At 41.6% G+C, this 22,409-nt stretch overlaps 2 protein-coding genes and 1 long non-coding RNA gene across 10 annotated transcripts in view; 1 reads left to right on the plus strand and 2 right to left on the minus strand.

Annotated features, from left to right (window-relative positions):
* Positions 1–8,054, minus strand: part of ZZZ3 (zinc finger ZZ-type containing 3) — a 128,385-nt gene extending 120,331 nt beyond the window's left edge. For 6 of the 8 annotated variants that reach the window (XM_070405412.1, XM_070405406.1, XM_070405411.1 and 3 more), the window contains exon 1: positions 7,218–7,284. The gene's annotated coding sequence lies outside the window, so the exon portion shown is untranslated. Of the gene's footprint in view, positions 1–7,217; positions 7,285–7,859 lie in introns of those variants that run through there. The other 2 variants (XM_070405405.1, XM_070405407.1) reach the window with 1 other exon arrangement.
* On the plus strand, positions 7,663–14,243 carry LOC139003485 (uncharacterized). Its single transcript, XR_011470250.1, has 3 exons — positions 7,663–7,994; positions 9,904–10,110; positions 14,099–14,243. It is a non-coding gene; the product is annotated as an uncharacterized lncRNA (long non-coding RNA).
* Positions 14,244–20,228: 5,985 nt separating this feature from the next.
* LOC139002417 (zinc finger and SCAN domain-containing protein 4-like) lies at positions 20,229–21,362 on the minus strand. The gene has a single exon (XM_070403716.1). It carries the CDS (start codon positions 21,360–21,362, stop codon positions 20,229–20,231), a length of 1,134 nt encoding a protein of 377 aa, XP_070259817.1.
* Positions 21,363–22,409: the final 1,047 nt, after the last annotated feature.

The raw sequence follows: 22,409 nt of genomic DNA on the forward strand, positions 1-22,409 counted from the left end.
ATTATCTCACTTTTCTTATGAAATACATTAATCTGCATACTAATGGGAAATGTATTTTTAAAAATGCTGATCTGTTTCCCTTAAACTTCTGAACAATTAAAAAAACAAAAACTAGTAAAGAGGATAAATAAGAGCCAGAAGTTAGCACCTGCTATTTCCTAGACCATTTCTGTGCCATTTCACAAATCAACTCATCCCTTTATGGGGTAGCTGAATTCCAGTAGAAATAAAAGGTATAGATTATGTTCCAATCCCTTTAAGTCTCATGCCAAACCAAAGTGGAAGGAAATTTCATCACATCAAGCTCTTCACCTGCAATTCTCTTTATGTGACCCCAAACACAAGACACACATCTTTTCCCCAATATTTACTATGGTTTCTCACTTAAATTTAATCTGATTTTTCTCCCTAGCATTAATGCAATCACACTAATCTGTAAACAGTCGAAAATGTTAAAACAGCAGCTTTGGAGCCTTCAGTTTTAAAATGTAAATAAATACATCTTTTCAGAATGATTATCTTAAGATCTTGAATAATTTTTTCATAAAAGAAAAAAAAGACCACTCCTTTCTAAACAATAAGTACTTTCAATATTAAAAATGTCCTCCTTGACATGAATGTCCTCACTGATAGTCATCTGAAATTCTATTATTCATTAAATTACAGTAAATGCACCACACTGTTCCTAACAGCTGAAGAAAGATACTGTGATTCTATAACTTGAGTCCTAGAACTACCAATTAGCACTTTGTCATTAAATATATTAGAAGCATATGATGTCAACTTGTCTATTACTGTATTTAGTAAAGGAAATACCTTAAGCACACATCCTAAATTGCTGATCTTAGCATTTTATTTCTCTAATTCTACAAAATTCTACCAAAGTAGTTTTTCTCTTTATAGCCTCTAGTACTGAACTCTTAAAGTAGTTTCATATTTTGTCTGTTCAAGAAAGGAGAAACTGTTTCACTGAATTCTACTTAATTCTGGAGTATGGAAAAAGAATTATTTTAAAAATTTTGGCTAATAAGAAAAGAAATTATAAAACATTGTTTTGTACAGAATGAGCTTTATTATCCTCAATTATAAAGTGCTCTTAAAAATCAATCAGAAAGAAAACAATAAAGAGACCAGAGCAAATTATATTAAACATGTCAAATAATCATCTAAAAAACACTGTTAATATTTTTATAGTTTCAAATAAAAACAAACAGTATTAAATATAAGCGTTTAAAATGTAAAAATTAAACATGAAGCAATGAAAACATAAAGGATTATTTAATAGAGTTAAGACAATTATCAATTTGGAGGAAAAACATTCAGATTCTCACTTCACACCAATGCCAAATGAGGTTAAAAACTTAAATTTATTTAAATCTAACTTAGAAAAACTAAAGAAACAGCATTAAATCATTTTTTATTACATTTCTGGAGGAGGAATTTCATAAGTTAGTAGTAGTACAAAATTAGGTCAAAAGGTATGTTTACATTAATTTTTAAATTATTTATCTTAAAAATTCACAAAATGAATACATCTATTAACCATCAAGTAATGTTTCACCTCAGTAGTAACCTAAGAAAAAAAGTGGTATGACTTACACCCTATTAAGTTTTTATAAATAATATTTATTGTTGGGTACAGAGCAACAGCCACTTTACTATAAACATAAATTGATACTTTTTATAAATATTACAATTAGTTGTAAGAGTCTTTAAAATGTGAGCTAAAAATCATTTCTGGCAATACACTAGACAGGAATACTTATGTAGAAAACATGTATAAACATCCTTCACAGTGTTATTTATATATGCAAAATGTTAGAACAGGAGAAATGATTCATCTACATGGAACATCATACAGCCATTTATTATAATTATGAAGACTCATTGTGAAAATGGGAAAATGTTACCCAACATTAGGTTAAAAAACTGGGCATGAAATTAAATGTTTTATCTATAATAATTTAAGACATATATATTTGAAATACTGGAAGAAGCCTATCAAAATGTTAATATAGTTGTATCATTTCCCAAGCTTTAAAATTCTCAAACCAGCTATTAAAATCATTAAAACACACACCCTTTATAGCTAAATCAAACACTACCTACCATCATTCTACCAATGAGGTGGTTTAACTTAACATTTTAAAGAAACTAAGAAGGTAAGCCAGCGGTTCTCAACCTGTGTGTCGAGACCCCTTTGGGGGTCGAACGACCCTTTCACAAGGCCGCCTAAGACCATCAGAAAACACATATACAATTACATATTGTTTTTGTGATTAATCACTATGCTTTAATTATGTTCAATTTGTAACAATGAAAATACATCCTGCATATCAGATATTTACATTACGATTCATAACAGTAGCAAAATTACAGTTATGAAGTAACAACGAAAATAGTTTTATGGTTGGGGGTCACCACAACATGAGGAACTGTATTAAAGGGTCACAGCATTAGGAAGGCTGAGAAACACTGAGGTAAGCAAAGTAACAATATGAAACATTTCTCATCTTGGGACACTCAGTATGCTGAGGATAAAGACTCAATATCTGGGCTCAAAACTATGTAACTGAATAATGCAGAAAGGACATTTACTAATTCTAATCATCTTTTTTGAAAATTCCTTCAACAAATGTTTTATAGAACAAATGTTCTTTAGACAATTGGTTAATTACTATTAGTATCAAATATTAAATACAATAGAACCTTATTTGAAAGATAATCCCTTGAAATATTAACTAAGGAAATAAGTAGACAAAGGCAATAAAATTAAACAAAGAAAATTCCATACACAACAGCACCATTTTTATTTGGTATCATCAGATGAGTTCTGTAAATGAATTTCCTAGGAAACTGAAATGCATTAACAAAGCTCTGAAAAAGGTTACTCTTATAACAATCTTTTTAAAAGACACCAATTTCTTATTTCCTTAAACACAGTACATGGAATAAAGGTTTATTTACGATTGATGTCATCACTATGACACATCACGTACTATATACATCTCCACAATATAAGATTCGTTAAGAAATTAATGATTTTAAGACTGTCTCCAGGTAATGGCCTTAAAATACTATTAACTTCTATAGTTCCATCTTCTTTTTAATAGCTCTTCTTCCTTCTCCCTTGAAATGAGATGACAGGCAGTTCAGCTTGTCAGTGTGCCTAACTCCAATGGCCAATTCTGTGGATAACCTGTGAGCTAAAAAAATCAGATAACCAACCCTGTTAGGGCTGCAAACTTTAAAGTCATTTACTGCATTAGTAGTTTCTGAATAAAGTCCATAGGTTTATTTTACTTGGTTAGTTATTTTGAAGGCTCAAGATCCCTGTTTATAGTAGCTGGTATCACTAGCACCCAAAATGTCCTTAAATTACTAACAAATAAATATACTGGAATTCCAAAAAAGTGATAAATAATAAAATACACAGTTTAAGTCACCTCAGGGAAAGTTACTCAACTCACTTGTCTCGGACAAGGCAAAATTACCTACATAAATTAGAAAGAACAGCTAAAAAGAAAAACAGAAAGAGGTGAGAAGAATAAGTTTGAATAAAATAGCAAAGTCCATATTGCATGGTTTTAGAAGTAGAGGCTTAGGAATTTGAGAAATTTGAGTATTTACTGATACTGTTTTTTAAAGTATAATTACAGTGCTTATCAAGGTATTAACTACAGAAATTTGCACCACAATGTGTAACACATCTAGATTAAATGCTACTATAAAAGTCAAAAATTCTAGCAAATATTCTTTGTAGCTTAATACAGACTGAATTTTCATATGAAATTAGATAGATTTTTTAAAGCACCTACCTGCAAGGTACTTTTTTAAAAATGTTTTTATTTTGATCTTAACTCAAATAAACTCTTATAAAAATTCAAAAAAAGTTTTTATTTTTATTGATTTTAAAGAGATCAAAGGAGAGGGAGAGAGAAAAGAGAGAAATAGCAATGAGAAAGAGAGAGAGAGAGAGAGAGAGAGAGAGAGAGAGAGAGAGAGAGAGAGATTTGATTGCCTCCCTTAAACACTCTAACAGGAAATAAACCCACAACCTGGGCAAGTGCCCTGACAGGAATCCAACCCGCAACCCTTTGGTGCACAGGACAACACTCAACCAACTGAGCACACCAGCCAGGGCTGCAATGTACTTTTATTGAAGTTTCTGGTCAATATGTAATCTCTCTTGAACACTGAAATCTCTCGTGGACACTGATTCAAAAGGTAAGAAATAAAACTTATAGTCTTGGTATAATTACTAGGTAACATAGGCATTACAAGGTATAGTTTACAATGTTACAGGTCTATAGAAATTAACATTGTGTTAGACCTTAGGGAAAAAACCCAAGTGAGGACAAATCAGTATTATATTATCAGTTATCCATTTTCTCTAATACTGAAGCTCATTAGCTGTCATTGATCACTTCTATAGCAGTAATAATTGACAAAAAGGAAAATAAAATGTCTTGGTTAAGTTTTACTCAAGCACATTCAAATCATTTAAGTTACATTTCTCCTGCTCCTTGGATTTTCTCAGCATATTTCTTCCCAGTACTAGATAATTTAGTCTGTACCAGTCTGGAAGACTGGTAATTCCCAACACCCACTACAAAAAGCAGTTTATAAAACAAAGTTGTTGGCATAAGGAACATACATTATTGTGAAGATCGGATGCACAGGAGAACTACCAAAGACCCAATTACTAAGCAAAACTTTGTAGATGCCTTTGCAAAGGCCATTATAGTTGTGACCTTTGAATCCATTGTAATTTTCACAATTTCCTACTTTTATTTTTGTATTGATTTTTAGAGAGAAAGAGGAAGGGGGAGGAGGATAGAGGGAAAATGTGGGGAAGGGAAAGGAGAGAGGAAGGGAGGGAACTCCCGGGAGGGAAGATGGGAAGGGAGGTAGGGAGGGAAACAGATTTATCGCTCCACTTATGTATGCATTCATTGGTTATTCTTGCATGTGGCCTGACCAGAGATCGAACCCACAACACTGGGAGTATGGCAGGCCGCTCTAACTAACTGAGCAACCTGGCCAAGGGCAACAATTTCCTTTTAAAAATAATAAAATTTATTCAACAAGTGTTATTTAACAAGAGGGCTATACACCTAAGTATAACTTCAATTAAATATCAACCTCAGTTGCTGACTTTTTATGACAGGTGATAGCTATCAAGCAATTTGGGGGGAGGATTGAAAATTGTCTTCAAAATTATTTAAGAGAAAAAAATTACCTCAAATACTGATTCCAAATTCTGGTCAATCCAGCTTGCCCTGCAACAACCGACATGAGCCTGTCTATTCTTGGACCATGGCTGTCAACCTTCTACCATCCTCTTTACTCTGCAACTTCTCCAATTCCATTTCAGTATCAACCTATATAATCCCATATCTCCTTTTCCTTTTTCCCACATCACATCTCTCTCAAATATAATTTTTATTAACTATAACCAATATTCCTGAATTATGACAATTGAAAAACCACACTACCCAAGAACAAGACTTTTCTTTTTATGTGACAGGTCTAATAAATAATAATGCTGGTAAATTTGGGAGGAAAAATACAAAAAAACAATGGCAAAATGCTGCTTAGCAACTTTTAATTATATGTATATTTACACTACCTACTGATATATCAACCATTCTTCTGTTAAGCTCACTATATTTCATTGTCAGAACAATTACTTTGAGCTGATAACTTCTACTAGTAAAACTTCTAGAAAACTATACACTTACTTTTCTTATAGTTTAGAATATATAAGTATTATAAAATACAAGCATGTGCATGTAAGGGTAAGTATATAATTCAAATATTAAGTATAAAAATATAGATCCCAAATCATAAAATATTTTTCCTTAATTCCTATTTTACATAAACTTTATTTTTACAAAGCTCCTAGGATACTAAATCTTTAGCACAAAAAATAATGCTATCATTCAAGATACTTTCACAAAATTACACCACCCAAAAATCTGTACAAACAAAAGATGTATTTTTTAAAGCAAGAATGCATGAGTCAAGACAATAGGCATATATCACTAAATAAAAGCTGAGGAAAAATTGTACTGATTGCTAATGTTGTAATAGTGTATCTTAAAACAACACCCCTCCGTTCCCTTAAGAAAACAAACTAATACATGGAAAATAGCTGAAATAATGGCCCAACTATCGCTAAGAGTGGTCACAGATTTAGGACTGGGGAAGGCAATTTGGTAGAGTGTAACAGGGAGTCTTTTCTGTATGAAGTGTAGACGCAAATAACACTTTTGTAGCTTAAAAAATATATACGAATGGATTACCTAGTTATCTGGTTCGTTTTGTAATTAACTCCCCACTGAGAATACTAAATAAATCCAAAGAATGCGCAAGAATATGAAAAAAGCCTACTGTAATTCATTTTTGATAAGCCATTCGAGTTGGGAGAAAAATTAATTTGATGACTAACTCATTGAAGAAAAATTGAACTCAAACTCTGATAACCAAGTTTATGAAAAGGAGTTAATTAAAAACTTGACTTAAAACATTCCACTATTACTTTAAATATGTAACCTAAAACAACCATCCCTGAACATCAAAGATGGCAACCTCGTAACACAGTAATCAAAATGTTATCGGTAATGATGAGTCAATAGGCAGGTACGTACAAAAGAAGAAAAGAACAATTTTATTCTGATATCAGGCATTGTCAGAGACATAAAGGGTCTCTCCATAAACTGCCAAAAGTTACCGTAAACACAAAAGTAAGAATGATCAATGCCCAAATAAACAGGAGTAAGTGATGCCCAGAAGGAAGAAATGAAAGGCGCTGTTTTTAGCGCCTGAGAACGGCCCGTGGAGAAAGGTACCGCAGCAGGAACGAGCAACAGAATGGTTAACAGGACTGGAATTCTTTAGAAAATGGCAACAAGGAGCAAAACTAACAAGAACGTTTTGAAAGTAAGAGTAACAGTATCCAATGGAATCATCATGTCTGCACGAGCACGGCTCCAGACTTCCAGCGAGTTGGGACGGGGGTGGAACTATGCGCGGGGCAGAGGGTGCCCGGGTGCGGGACGCACAGTGCAGGTGGCAGAGCGCCCGCAGGGGGATGAGAAGACCGTCCCGCCTCAATGGGGTCAAGGTATTCCCTGCCAGACTAGAGGAAGCTGACACAGCACGTCTCCCAACACCAAGAGGCACTCGCTCCCGGCCCCTCCCTAACAACTTGCCTTGTAGAAAGAGTTGCAGGTCCCAGGCCCCGGGAACCCAGGGCTCCGCCATCCAGGGCAACTGCTCTGCCAACAAGGTCCCGCGAGAATCGAGAGATCTCGCGATACAAACCCACTAGCATCTCGCGAGTTTCCAAGAACATGGCGGTATAGGAAAATCTGTAGTTCGACAGTTAAAAAGTGTTTCCTGAACGGACTGAAGAATGTTGTGTACAACAGAGAAAGGGCAGGAAGTCTTATCCGCCTTACATTTCTCACCCTACTACCTCTAGTATAAAAGGTAAGTAGCAAACAACCCTAAAATCCTTGGATGACCAGTTATACTACAGACACAGCATCCCTCCACCTCACCCCCGCCTGTCACGTGGAAGCCGATTCTCAGCGTGCCCGTCACGTGGGCCGCTAAGGAGCGCGCGCGCGCGCCCGCCGCCCTCCCCGGCTCCCTTTCGCCCGCGCACACGTGCGCGCGCACCCCCGCCCCACGTGGGGGCTTCGCCGCCGCCGCCGCCGCCAGGCCACCCCCTCCCGGCACTCTACTCCAAATCCGGGTCCCGGAGCCGAATGTACCCCGGGTTCCCTCTTCCTCTCCCATTTCCCCTCCCCCGCGTCTGGCCCTCACCACGTGCCCCGAGCGCCTCTCACCTTCCTCGCGGAGCAGGTCTCCGCGGGCCACTCGGGGAGGTGCCGCCGCCGTGGCCGCTCTCCACCCCCGCCACAGCACTTGCTCCGGTGGCCGCCGCCGCAGGAAGCTCGACAGCGGGGCCGCGGCGCTTCCAGGTGGGTCCCCGCCTCCCGCTCTTGCCACTTCCCGCAGTACCAGCGGCTCCTTCCGGTCCCCTCCTCTCTCCTCGTCGCTGGGACGGGCTGGCGGCGGTGGCTGCAGGCGCGCTCACTACACCGCCTGCTGGTAACTGCAGCCGATGCAGCGCCCGCGGGCGGGGGGCCGCCGAGGCCCACCCCCGCGATCCGCCCCTGCCCCTGCCTCGGGGCGAGGGCTGGTCTGAGGGCAGGACCCAGTCCATGCCTCGCGCTAGTCTCCCGTGGCCCTACCCTGGTAGGTAGCTCCACTGTTGGAAATCGGCTTCATCCGGCCCCCGTGTGGCCTGGAGAGAGTTGCACACCTTAGCTCCCGTAGAGGTGGTCTCAGGCTAGCAAATACCGATGTATATTGCACGTGCTCCTGCCTAGCTCATGCCCACCCCAGATCAGTCCCCTCACCCTCCCCTCTGGCTCTCCGCCTGTTCCTACAACACGCAGGCTCAGTCCACTTCAGGACTCAGCGCTTGCCGTTCCCTCGGGCAAGAACATGTCCTCCAGCTTTCCTTTCACTCCTGGATGTTCAATACACAGTTCTAGTCCCTTCTCAAGGGTCAACATCTGAGACTTCCCGGACCGCAAGAGCACACTTGTGCCATTTCTTCGTGAGTTATAACTTGGAGACCTTATGAGTCCATGACCTGCTACCAAGAAAGTGAGAGGTCCTTCCAGCCAAGGACTTTTAACTTTTGCTCATTGCTTTATCCCAGACCTGTGTGTGTCACAAAACAATGCTCAATAATCAATCTATTAAAACTGTGGACGAAAGGGGCCACATGCTGACCTGACGAGCTCAGGGAGGCCTGCATGGCAGTCTTCCAAACTCAGAGACCTAAAATCACCACAAAGGATGGTCTGAAATTAAACTTTAAAAGCAGTTATGTCCTAGGCCAGTATGTTCACTGACAAGGTCAACCTTTACCTTAACTGAGCCTATTTGTCTTTTTGCATCTATGATGACATACCCTTGAAATGTCTAGACTAGTGGTCGGCAAACTCATTAGTCAACAGAGCCAAATATCAACAGTACAACGATTGAAATTTCTTTTGAGAGCCAAATTTTTTAAACTTAAACTATATAGGTAGGTACATTGTTATTAACTTAATTCGGGTACTCCTAAGGCTTAGGAAGAGCCACACTCAAGGGGCTAAAGAGCCACAGTTTGCTGACCACAGGTCTAGATAACTTGTAATTTCCTTTTCTGGAGCCCCTGGGGCACAACCAAATGTGCTGGGCGCCAGGACAGATACCACAAATTCCTTCATTATCATGTTAATTGATCCTGCACCCACCTAAGTATGTGTCCATCATTTTACTTTTTATCCAGTCCCAGGGGTTTCCCCTGTTTTGCTTTATCCCACCTCCTTAATCTATCACCAATGGATTTCATGTAACCCACCTACGTCTTTGATTGCAATGTATAAATACAAATGTAACCCGCCATTCTCCGGAGCATTATCTCAATTCGTTGAGGTTCTGCTTCCCGGGATATGTCAACAGTTTGGCTCAAATAAACTCACAAAAATTCTTTTCAGGTTTCAATGGTTTTTTACGTTAACTTACTTTGACAAAACAAAAAGCTATGTTGAGCATACAAGAAAATAAAGCCCAACACACCCTGTTGGAGGTAAGTACTTTGGGTTGATAGTTCCATTGACAACCTTACCATTTATGAGCTGTGAAAAAGCTGAGCTAAATCTCCTTCCCTGTCTGTGGTTTGAAGATTATATTGCAAAAATATAGAATCCAGTGGTGGAAGCCATTTTAACTGAAGCTCTTCTGATATTGTCAAGAAATGATGCATTGCTTTTGATTTTGGAACTTTTTTTCCAGGCAAGTAGATATATATACCTCTTTTTATTTTGCTAGAAAAAGTTATTAGCGGAGAGACCAAGATGGCGGCATAGGTAAACACCGGAGATTGCTGCCGCAAACAACCACTTCAAAAATACAACTAAAAGACGGAACAGACATCACCCAGAACCACAGGAAGGCTGGCCGAGGACAGACTCTTCAACTAGAAGGAAAGACAACAGCATACCGAGGCTCAGAAAAGGCGCAGTGGAAAATACAAAGGTGAGGAGGTGCGCGCGAAAAGCGGGCTGGTGGCTGAGTGTGCGGTTGTCGTTTTCAATCAGGAGGGAGTCTCAGACTCTGAGCTCCAGATCCGGGCGAGTCTCTAGGGACTCAGACTCAAACGGGAGAAACGGGATTGTCTAGCATCAGTTGGAATGTGAGGGCAGCTTTCTCTCTGAGGTTTGCAGCGGTTGCTGGGGTTCTGAGAAGCAGAGCCTCTGGGAACAGGACTGAGAGCAGCCATAACTGCTCCCTCCACCTGCCCTGTGGATCCCGCCCTGCCCAAGCCCTGCGCAGAGCCATTTGCCGGATCGCCTCAGGCAAAGGCTAGATTAGCACCTCCCCAGAGGACAGAAGTTTTCCACACAGCTGATTCTCACAGCCAGTCAGCCTGGTGGTCAAATCCCTCTAGTATTAACTAGAACAATCAAGGCTTAACTAAAACAAGACTGCGCACAAAGACCACAAGGGGGTGCACCAAAAAGCATAAAAGATGCGGAGACAAAAAAACATGACAGAAATGGAGGATATGGAGCTAAAAAACGCAATTTTGAGGGCTTGCAATAATGTGCTAGAAGCAGCCAATAAACTTGATGAGAGACTCACGAAAACTAATGAGACCCTCGATGCTATGATAAAGAACCAACTAGAAATTAAGCATACACAGACTGAAATAAAGAATATTATACAGACACCCAATAGCAGACCAGAGGAGCGCAAGAATCAAGTCAAAGATTTGAAATGCGAAGAAGCAAAAAACACCCAACCAGAAAAGCAAAATGAAAAAAAGAATCCGAAAATACGAAGATAGTGTAAGGAGCCTCTGGGACAGCTTCAAGCGTACAAACATCAGAATAATAGGGGTGCCAGAAGATGAGAGACAGCAAGATATTGAAAACCTATTTGAAGAAATAATGGCAGAAAACTTCCCCCACCTGGTGAAAGAAATGGACTTACAGGTCCAAGAAGCGCAGAGAACCCCAAACAAAAGGAATCCAAAGAGGACCACACCAAGACACATCATAATTAAAATGCCAAGATCGAAAGACAAAGAATCTTAAAAGCAGCAAGAGAAAGAGACTCAATTACCTACAAGGGAATACCCATACGACTGTCAGCTGATTTCTCAACAGAAACTTTGCAGGCCAGAAGGGAATGGCAAGAAATATTCAAAGTGCTGAATATCAAGAACCTACAACCAAGATTACTTTATCCAGCAAAGCTATCATTCAGAATTGAAGGTCAGATAAAGAGCTTCACAGATAAGGAAAAGCTAAAGGAGTTCATCACCACTAAACCAGTATTATACGAAATGCTGAAAGGTATCCTTTAAGAAGAGGAAGAAGAAAAAGGTAAAGATACAAAATGTGAACAACAAACATGCATCTATCAACAAGTGAATCTAAGAATCAAGTGAATAAATAATCTGATGTACAGAATGAACTGGTGATTATAATGAATCAGGGACATAGAAAGGGAATGGACTGACTATTCTTGGGGGGGGAAAGGGAATGGGAGATGCGGGAAGAGACTGGACAAAAATCGTGCACCTATGGATGAGGACAGTGGGTGGGGAGTGAGGGCGGAGGGTGGGGCGGGAACTGGGAGGAGGGGAGTTATGGGGGGGAAAAAAAAGAGGAACAAATGTAATCTGAACAATAAAAATTTAATAAAAAAAAAAATGATTTCCCCAAAAAAAATAAAATAAAATAAAATAAATAAAAAAAGTTATTAAATGGTGGAAATGGGTTTTTGTATTTGTTTTGAGAGTTCAACCCAAACATCTCTTTTATGACAAAGTGTGACAGTTATATTTTTATATTAACACATTAATGAGGCTTTATTAAACCTAATTGGTTCCAGGCCCTAGTAGACACAAATATAAACAAAACAAGGCTTTTCCACCTTGCTCTATATCAGTGGTTCTCAACCTTCCTAATGCCGCGACCCTTTAATACAGTTCTTCATCTTGTGGTGACCCCCAACCATAAAATTATTTTCGTTGCTACTTCATAACTGTAATTTTGCTACTGTTATGAATCGTAATGTAAATATCTGATATGCAGGATGTATTTTCATTGTTACAAATTGAACATAATTAAAGCACAGTGATTAATCACAAAAACAATATGTAATTATATATGTTTTTCCGATGGTCTTAGGCAACCCCTGTGAAAGGGTCGTTCGATCCCCAAAGGGGTCGCAACCCACAGGTTGAGAACTGCTGCTCTATATGATGATAGAGCCAAGTCCTATTTATAAGAATCATAACAACTTGAGTCCCATGTCCGGCAATATGCTATGTACTTTTTTTTTTTTTAATATATTTTATTGATTTTTTACAGAGAGGAAGGGAGAGAGATAGATAGTTAGAAACATCGATGGGAGAGAAACATCGACCAGCTGCCTCCTGCACATCTCCCACGGGGGATGTGCCCGCAACCCAGGTACATGCCCTTGACCGGAATCGAACCCGGGACCTTTCAGTCCGCAGGCCTACGCTCTATCCACTGAGCCAAACCGGTTTTGGCATGCTATGTACTTTTTATACCTTACTAGAGGCCTGGTGCACAAAAATCATGCATGGGGGGGGAGTCTCTCAGCCCGGCCTGCATCCTCTCCAATCTGGGACCCCTCGGGGGATGTCCGACTGCCAGTTTAGGCCCAATCCCACAGTCTGACACCCTCTTGCAATCTGGGACCACTGGCTCCTAACCACTCACCTGCCTGCCTGCCTAATTGCCCATAACCACTCTGCCTGCTGGCCTGATCACCCCTAACCGCCCTCCCCTACCGGCCTGATCGTTCCTAATTGCTCTCCCCTAACTGCTCTCCCCTGCTGGCCTGATCGCCCCTAACTGCTCCCCTGCTGGCCTGATCACCCCTAACCGCCTCTGCCTAGGCCCCTGCCACAGTGGCTTTGTCCAGGAGGAGGACTGGATGACCAAAAGATACCTGGTCTATCCAGTCTAATTAGCATATTACCCTTTTATTAGCATAGATCATATTTTAGACTTGCAACAGTCCTGAGATAGATACCATTAGTGGTGGGCACTGAAATGTACTTCTTAGATCCCCTTCAGGAATGAAGGGCTTGTTACCCCTCAGCAGCCAAGAGTGTTGCCCACAGCCATCAGCTGTCAGCCCCCTTCTGGTATTGCATAGTCACCCTCTCCCAAAGGGGCCACATCCAATGACTAATCAACTCAGGGCTACAAATAGTATCTATCTCAGGATTGTTGGAAGGCCCAGCCTTCTCATCCCAACTTGAGACAATTCTTATGGATCATCCCATCTCCAGAACAACCTGTAACAGCTAAAGTATACCATTAAGACTGCATCCCAGCTCAACTTCTCCCTCTGCCCGATTCTTCCCTTCCTCACCAGTGATGACCCCAAGAGCCTTTCCTAATAAATCTGCACACTAATCAAGTCTGCTTCCTGGGGAACCTAATCTGTGACATTATTCACATTTTTCTGATGAGAAAATAGCCTTAGAGAGGTTAAGATATTTGCCTGAGTCTGAACTGCAGAAAGTTCTATATAGAGAAGTATAAATAAGTATGATGGGAACAGGAAGGCTTGGGAAAGGCTTTTTATAAGGGTTGACATTTGAGTTGCAGCATAACTTTGAAAAGCAGAGAAAAAAGACCATTCTCAGCTGAGGGAATGAGAGTGTGTGGGAAGATGAGAGGACTACAAGTACCCCAAGTGACTGGGCCTAGGGTCTTTGCAGCAAGCCCTAAAGGGGTAAGGGGAAAAGACCAGTTCATTGATGGTAAAGAAGGTAGTCAAGGAGATAAAACTATAGGCCTGGGCGTAGGTCCCTAATGAATAGAAGGGGATAAGAGACCCCGAGATCTTCAGTTATCTAAGAGAGGGAAAGAGGAGCTTCCTTGTTCTTGGCAAAATGAACCACTGCCAATCTAGTGAAGGCCAGTCTCAAAGTATAATATATCCTTATGTGGCCTTTCTTATTTTCATCTAGGTTCACAGAATATTGAAGATGGACAAGACTTAAAATCATCAAATTCCGGGGTTTGTATGATATTTTCTGAAGCACTGGTATTCTGTTTACAGATGCAATCTTATACCAGAATCCAATACGTAACCCAAATAAAAAATGACGTGGAATTGGGCAACTACTGATACTTCCATCAGTTCCTTACCATGGCACATAAGGCATTGCCTCAAAACATGTTTAGAAAACCACTGATGTGGTTCATTCATTTATTTTTTCAATAAATAATGCCAGAAACTATAGTAGGGGCTGGAGATACAGTAGTGAACAAAGAAAGCATAGGCCCTATAATCTTACAGAGCCTGTAGTGTAGGGAGGGAGGCTGACTGACATTCAAGAAATAACACAGATACATAGATTCAAACTGATAAGTACCATGAATGAGAAGTACAAGTTACTATGAGAATATGTCCATTATATTCAGAAGTACATGTCTAAGGTTTCTAGATAGAAGGAAAAGGGAGGCCTTCCTGAGGAGATAATATTTAGGCAAAGGGTGGGAAAAACATTCCACAGACAGCCCTGGCCAGGTAGCTCAGTTGCATTGTGATACGCCAAGTTTGTGGGTTTGATTCCTGGTCAGGGCACATGCAAGAAGCAATTAAGAATGCATAAAAAAGTGGAACAACAAATTGATGTTTCTCTCTTTCTCCCCCCTCCCTTCCTATCTCTAAACTCAATCAATCAATAAATAAAACTTAAAAACATTCCACAGGCAGAGGAGTTGATGCAAAGCCCCTATGAAGATGAAACTTACTAATTTACTAATAAGTTACTAACACTAACAATACAACTACCAGAAAGAAGCCCCCACTTTTTCTATCAATATATAAAATCTGATGAAACAATGTATACTATTTCTCTCATAAGATATTTTCCATGTCATTAGTTTTTAAAAACTCCAAGAGATACTTATGTATCTTTACTGATCCATTTTTCTATTTGGGCTAGTCCACTTTCATGCTATTATGAATGATTGGTTTGCTGAATGTCCTTGTGTCTAAATATGTGTCCAAATATTTTGGGGCTTGAATCTCTAAATCAATCAAGGTAGCTGATTGAATTTGTGGATAAATTAAGAGTCTAGGATTCCTGGAGTCTAGGAGTCCCAGGAGATGGAGGTATCTTTGGTGACCACATGAAATAGTAAAGTCGGAGCAGATTGCAGGGGGGGGCGGGGGGAGTGAGTTTGGTTAGGCCCGTGGTCGGCAAACTGCGGCTCGCGAGCCACATGAGGCTTTTTGGCCCCTTGAGTGTGGCTCTTCCACAAAATACCACATGCGGGCGCACGTACAGTGCAATTGAAACTTCGTGGCCCATGCACAGAAGTCGGTTTTCAGCCTGGGCGAGCCTATTTTGAAGAAGTACTGTTGATATTTGGCTCTGTTGACTAATGAATTTGCCAACCACTGGTAGGCTATGCTGTAAGAAGTTAATTCATACATCCAAATGAAGCCCAGGACTCATTTGAATATATATGTCTGGGATGCAGGCTCTAGGGCTAAGCTGGAGGTACAGGTTTGTGAGTTTTTAACATACAAGTAATAATTGGAACCTGGGTTTAGATTAGGTTATCCAGGGATGCACAGAGTGAAAAGAGCTGAAAATGAACAAAACCCTGAGACACTGAAATTTGGAGGCAAGGAAAAAAGTGACAACTATAGAGAAACAAGAGGCTACAATAGTAAAAGAAAAACTGGGATAGAATTGTACTAACAAAAACCAGGGATGAGAAAATTTGAAAGAGGAAGTCATCAACATTAATTTATTGGACAAACTTACCAGATACCTATTTTGTGCCACACACCATGTTAAGCATTGGGGTGAACAAGACAAATCCTTTTGGAGCTTACTGTCTGGTGGGGAAGACATTGTTGTTCACTACTGAAAAGGTCAATATACTTGGCATATTTTAAAAATTATACCTTGTTTATTTCTAAAACACTTATGTGGCTTAGGGAAAAAATAGTATAATAGGGTAAATGAAATTTAAAATAATTAAAATGGGAAAATTCAGGCAAAAGGAAAATAGAAGCAAGAAAAATAATGCACAATAATACATGTTCTAAGGTCCTGAACACTTGCTTAAAGCTTTCTGGCAGATGTAACAAGGAAAAACAAGATCAGTTATGACAGGCTGAGTATACTTGGGATAACAAACCAGTTGCTCAGAGGAGGCATTACTGTTCCTGGTGCTAAAACCACATACATTTTCCCAATGATTTCTCAAAATGAGATCATGAATATAATGAATAGTGTTCTCAACAGCATCCTTATAGTAGGTCTGACAATTTTATGGGACTTTATTATATCTTGCATTCTAGACTCAAGGAAGTTCTCTAGGCTTGGAAGAGGTGAAAAGCATAGCCCAGGTAAGAAACTCTCTTATAAGCCTAATTTAGTACAAGAAAAGATTTACATTTAAAATGATGAATAAATTATACGTTCTTCAGATGATCCTCCATTCTTTCATGATACTCCATTCATTTAGTTGATACAGTCGCTCACTGATCTCAACCCTCAGGGGCATCAAGTTAGTACTGGTTTCAACATTTACCACATCACAAGTCCAAAACCATTTTCCTCTTTTTCCACAATTCATTCACAGCAGGGGTGGGAAATCTTTTTTTTTCTGCCAAGGGCCATTTGGATATTTAGAACATCATTTACAGGCCATACAAAATTATCAACTTAAAAATTAGCCTGCTATATTTGGTCAAACATTTAGTTAACTCACCTCTAATGCCTTGGCAGGGCCAGACAAAATTATTTCGCAGCCATATACAGCCCATGGGCTAGACATTCCCCACCCCTGCTTTACAGGGTAAAGAACATTTTGAAAAAGTCCCTCAAAATGAATGCTAGAATTAGAAAATCACCATTTTGCAACCTGTAATGAAATAATTGATTTAGGCAATAATCATCAGTAGATAAAACTATTAGTTGAAAAAATCAGTAACTTTATAATGGAAGAATTAGGCCCTCACCATCTGAACCCATTAATCAATCTTTGTGTCATTAAAAGTAAGGCAACCAGATACTGTGTGGCACTCTCCTGCTTCCTTCCGTGTGCTTTCCCAGGCTACTTAAATGTAGTTGGTTATATAGGTGTCTCCCAGTGAACTATTCCTTCTCGTATTCCAGCCCTCGTGTAGTTCCCTCCCAATAAAAGAAGGCAGAAATGACACTGTACAAGTTTCAGTCCTAACACTTTAAAAGCCTGCAGCATTTTCTTTCAAACTTTTGGAACCCAGCTGCATACAGTAAGGAAGGTCAGGCTATCCTAGAGAGAGAAAGAACTGGGAGAGGCCCTGAAGGATGAGACCTTGTAGAGAGAGAGTCATGAATGGTGATATATGTAGTGCCTCAGCCAATAGTCAGCACCAAGCCAGTTATGTTAAAAAAAACTTCCTGGACATTCCAGCACAGCCTAAGGGCCAGTTCAGTGCAACCTCATGAGTGACTCTAGACAACACAACATGAAGCAGAAGAACCATCCAGACAACCCACAAAATTATGAAAATAAATTGTTTTAAACCAGTAAGTTTTTAAAAAATTTTACTGATTTTGGAGAGAGAGGAAGGGAGAGGGAGGTAAACATTGATAGGCACAGAGACACATTGACCAGGGCTATCAGTAAGTTGGGAGGTGCTTTGGTATGCTACAAAATATAGTCCTCAGTAGCATCATGACTTTACAGTTAGATAAGTGCACCTGCTCCCATACTCATGAACAATCTCACTTCAATGTCCATAGGTCCTGTAGCAGAAGTTCACCTTGGTGAGAGACAGAGAACTGAAGGAACTTAAACCCAAAAGCGCTCATCTGATAAACCTATACCTGTATAGTTGCTCTCATAAGTAACTATGCCTCCATAATTTTGCCAAACATAATTTTTCAGACATGAATTATTGAAGTCATGATCTACTTAGCACTTTAAGCCATATAGGGGGATGGACTGATATCCTGGTATCCATTGGTGACATGTAAAGCACTGTAGGACTATGCATCTGGCCGGGCACATTATCTGCACCAAAAATTGGGGAATAGTGATACTGTACATTTACTATGTACTTTGTATCTTTAAAGTATTTGGTTTCAGAACAATTCAAGGAGGGGCTCATTATGCAGATGAAGAAACTGAGGTCAGAGAACTTGCCAAGGTCACACAGATAGTGAGTGGCAGAGCCAGTATTCAAATGTAAGCAATTTTTTTTTTTTGGTTAGGTAAGCTCTTTAATTACTTTAAAAGTAAATGTAATTAAGCTTTATAAATTATAGTTGGAAAAGATGGAGCATAATTCAATGGTTCTAGGTGCACTGACACTGGCTCCTCTCATTCAATTCAGCTGGCTTCCACAGGGTTCTGGGAGGAGTGGCTCTGTAAGACATGCTGGTTGGCTCACTTGATCCAGGCAAAGTATGTTTTCCTTTCAGATTTCCTGGTGCCTCCAGGGCAGTACCAGGAAGATGACAGTCCAGAGGGAGATGAAACATCAGATAGGCGCCTGCTAGTCACACTTTCTGCCTATGGCATCCAAATTGGAAAGGAGAAAGTAAAACTCATTATTCACAGATCACATAATATTATACATAGAAAATCCTAAAGATTCCTCCAAAAACTCCTAGATCTAATAAATGAATTCTGCAAGGTAGCAGGATATAAAATTTAATAATCAGAAATTGGTGGAATTTTTATACACCAATAATGAACTGTCAGAATGAGAAATTAAGAAAAGAATTCCATTTGCTATTACAATGAGAAAATAAGGTACCTAGGAATAAATTTAAAGAGGTATAAAACCTGTACTTGGAAAATTATAGAATGCTGAAGAAAGAAATTGAGGAAGATACAAAAAAAGTGGAAAGCATATGCTGCGTTCATGGATTGAGGAATTAACATTATTAAAATGTCCATACTGCCGAAACCGGTTTAGCTCAGTGGATGGAGCGTCGGCCTGCGGACTGAAGGGTCCCAGGTTCGATTCCGGTCAAGGGCATGTACCTTGGTTCCCCAGTGGGAGATGTGCAGGAGGCAGCTGATCGATGTTTCTCTCTCATCGATGTTTCTAACTCTCTCTCCCCCTTCCTCTCTGTAAAAAATCAATAAAATATATTTTAAAAAAAATAAAAATAAAATGTCCGTACTACTCAGAGCAATATATAAATTAAATACAGTTCCTACTAAAATACCAATGGCATATTTCACAGATCTAGAACAAATACTTCAAAAACTTATATGAAACCTAAAAGACCCTGAGTAGCTGCAGCAATCTTGAGAAAGGACAAAGCTGGAGGGATCACAAAACCTGATATCCAACTATACTACACGTCCATTGTAATCAAAACAGCCTGGGACTGGCATAAGAACATATCGATCAGAGGAACAGAGCAGAGAGCCCAGAAATCAACCCATGCCCTTATGATCAGTTAACATTTGACAGGAGGCAAGAGCATACAATGGAGTAAAGACAGTCTCTTCAATAAATGCTGTTGGGAAAATTGGACACGTGCAAGAAAAAAAAAAAAGAAAGAAACTACACTACCAACTAACACCTATACATAAGAATAAACTAAAAATGAATAAAAGAATTAAATGTAAGTCTATGAGTCTATCATCTTTGCATCTACCTCAAATGTCAAAGCAGTCCCCTCATTGTGCCTGATGGTAGCTCAATAGGTTACTCCAGTTAGGATTTTTCTCTAAGCCCTTTTAGCCTCACTTTAAAAACTCTTATTAATGAAACTGGCACACCGGTCCTGAGCTGTTCAGAGCCTCCCTCGCTAAGATCAAAAGGGCTTTCCGGTCGAGACTCCACCTTAGTCTCCCGGGTCCCCAGACTTGCAGGTGACAGAACCGAGTCCCGGGGGTTATGAACTGGCCACAGTCTCAGCATGGTCAGTGGGGAGAAGACGCCATTCAGGTCTAGATTCAGGCTGTCTTCTCGGCCAGCCCGGGAACCGGTCTCAGCGGCCCGTTCCCCTCCCTCGGAAGCTCTTTTTTTTTTTTTGGAAATTTTTATTTAAATATCTTATGTTCCCTTTTAACCAACACCAAAAAGAGAAAACGTTTTTTTTGCCGTTCCAAACAGGAGAGTCACTTCAGAGAGGAGCTGGCCCCAGATTCGGAGGCCTTCCTCTGGTGCATCCGCAGGTGGCGGTGGTAGGTGGAGGACTGGCGGTAGGTCCTCCCGCACTGAGCGCACGCGTAGGGCTTGGCGCCCGTGTGGATGCGCTCGTGGGCCCGCAGGTTGGTCTGGTGGCTGAAGGCGCGGTCGCACCAGCTGCAGCGGAAGGGCTTCTCCTCCGCGTGGATCAGCGCGTGCACGCGCAGGTCCGAGGCCTGGAAGAAGCCTTTGCCGCACGTGGCGCAAACGAAGGGCCGCTCGTTGTTGTGCCTCCTCTGGTGCAGCTGGAACCGACAGAGGTACTCGAAGACCTGGGGACACCGGTCGCACCGGTACAGCTTCCGGGCGCCCCCCGCCTCCCGGGGGGCCTCCTCTCGGGGAGGCTCTTCCTGCGCAGTGGGGGCGCCCGGACTTGCTGAACTGGAGCTGCGTGGACTCTCCCCGGACACCTTGCCCTCTGCGGGCCTCTGAGGACTCTCTTCCTCCAGGATGAGCCTAAAGGGGGGTTGGCGGTCTGGACTGGAAAGGTTGTCGCCATCTGCATCTGCATCGCCTGGTGCTGCTGGTCGGGGTGTCTCTGAGGGAGTCGGGGAGGGTGTCCCCGGGGTGAGCGCCGTGGCGGCTGCTGCTGAGCGCTGCTCCTGAAGATGGGCCAGGATCTGTCCCGCGGGCATGTTCTCCGAGAACAGGGCTTCCTGCTCCCCCATGCTGACATGGACCAAGCTGGGGGGCCTCAGGTCCTCATCCCCCAGGTGCTCCATGAACGCCTCCAGGTCTCTGCCACTCGACTCCCACTTCTCCCGCCATGCGGCCCTCTCGCTGCTGGGCCTGTTGAGCAGGAACTGCTCCACTGACAGTTGGACAATCATCTGCTGCTTACTGTGCGTGTCTGGCTGCAGCCACGAGCGGAAAGACCGCAAGATGCCCTGCAGCTCCGCCTTCCCAAGCCTGCAGCTGCCCTTGTTCAATGAGGTGAGTCCAGGGCTGGGGAAGCCGACTTTCTCCGCCTCCTCTCCTTCCTGGTTTATGGGTCCTCCGCGAGATCTAAGCTTGAAGTTTTCTGCCCGGGGACGGTTCCTGGCTGGTTCGTCTTGTGATGCCATTCTCCTCACGGACACGGACGTTCACGCTAGATGATCCTGGCCCAATGCTGAGCTGCTGTGGGGCTTGGCTGTCAGCGATGTGCTCTGATGTGCTTCCAAGGCTCCTCCTTTTATAGGTCCGGTGTGGGCAATGAGATTAAAGCCTCCTCACGGACACAGACGTTCACGCTGGGTGATCCTGGTCCAACGCTGAGCTGCTGTGTGGCTTGGCTGTCAGCGCTGGTGGCGCTGATGTGCTTCCCTGTTGGGGTCCAGCCCCAGCAGGTCCAGGGGTTCCCAAAGGTGTGGACGGAGTCGGTGAAGAAGGAATGACACAAAGACAGCGTTCAGTTGATCGGCAGCCTAGTCAGGTTCTCTAGCCAGGTTCTAGCCAGTTTCTCCAGCCAGGTTCTGTGTCCAGATGCAAGCAATTTAACTGTAGTAGATTGATTGCATTAATGGCCTTAATTGTTCACATTTTTGTACCCACAATTTCTGCCATGTGACTTGCACTCTTCTCATTAAAAGCAGAATCTAGCCCAGCCTAGTGTGGCTCAGTTGGTTGAGGGTTCTCCCATGCACCAAGAGGTCACCTCGATTCCCCATCAGGGCACATGCCTGGGTTGCTTGCTCGATTCCCAGTAGGGGGCATGCAGGAGGAAGCCAATGGATAATTTTCTCTCACTGATGTTTCTATCCCTCTCATCCTCTCCCTTCCTCTTTCTATGAAATCAATAAAAACCTTTCTTTTAAAATGTGGAGTCTAAAGGCCCCCTCCCCCCTTTCTGAGTTCCACCTTATGTAACTTGCTTTGGCCAGTGAAAATTAGCAGATAGAACACATGCAGATGTGAAAACTTGCTCCTCTTCCATGACCAAGAGAACATGCCTGGATTAGCCTGCTGAAGAACACAAGAAAGAGTTGATTTGTTCCAGTCATCTCAGAAGAAGTTAGCCTAGATCAGCTCAACCCAAGACAAAGGGTGAGCCCAGCCAAAGTCAGAAGACCTGCCTAGCCAACCCACAACTGATTGCATATAAGTCCAGGAGATCAGCCATGGCCTGAATA

The sequence above is a fragment of the Myotis yumanensis genome, unplaced genomic scaffold, assembly GCF_028538775.1.
Source record: "Myotis yumanensis isolate MYYU_CA2020_CCGP unplaced genomic scaffold, mMyoYum1.0.hap1 SCAF_2, whole genome shotgun sequence".
NCBI lineage: Eukaryota > Metazoa > Chordata > Mammalia > Chiroptera > Vespertilionidae > Myotis > Myotis yumanensis.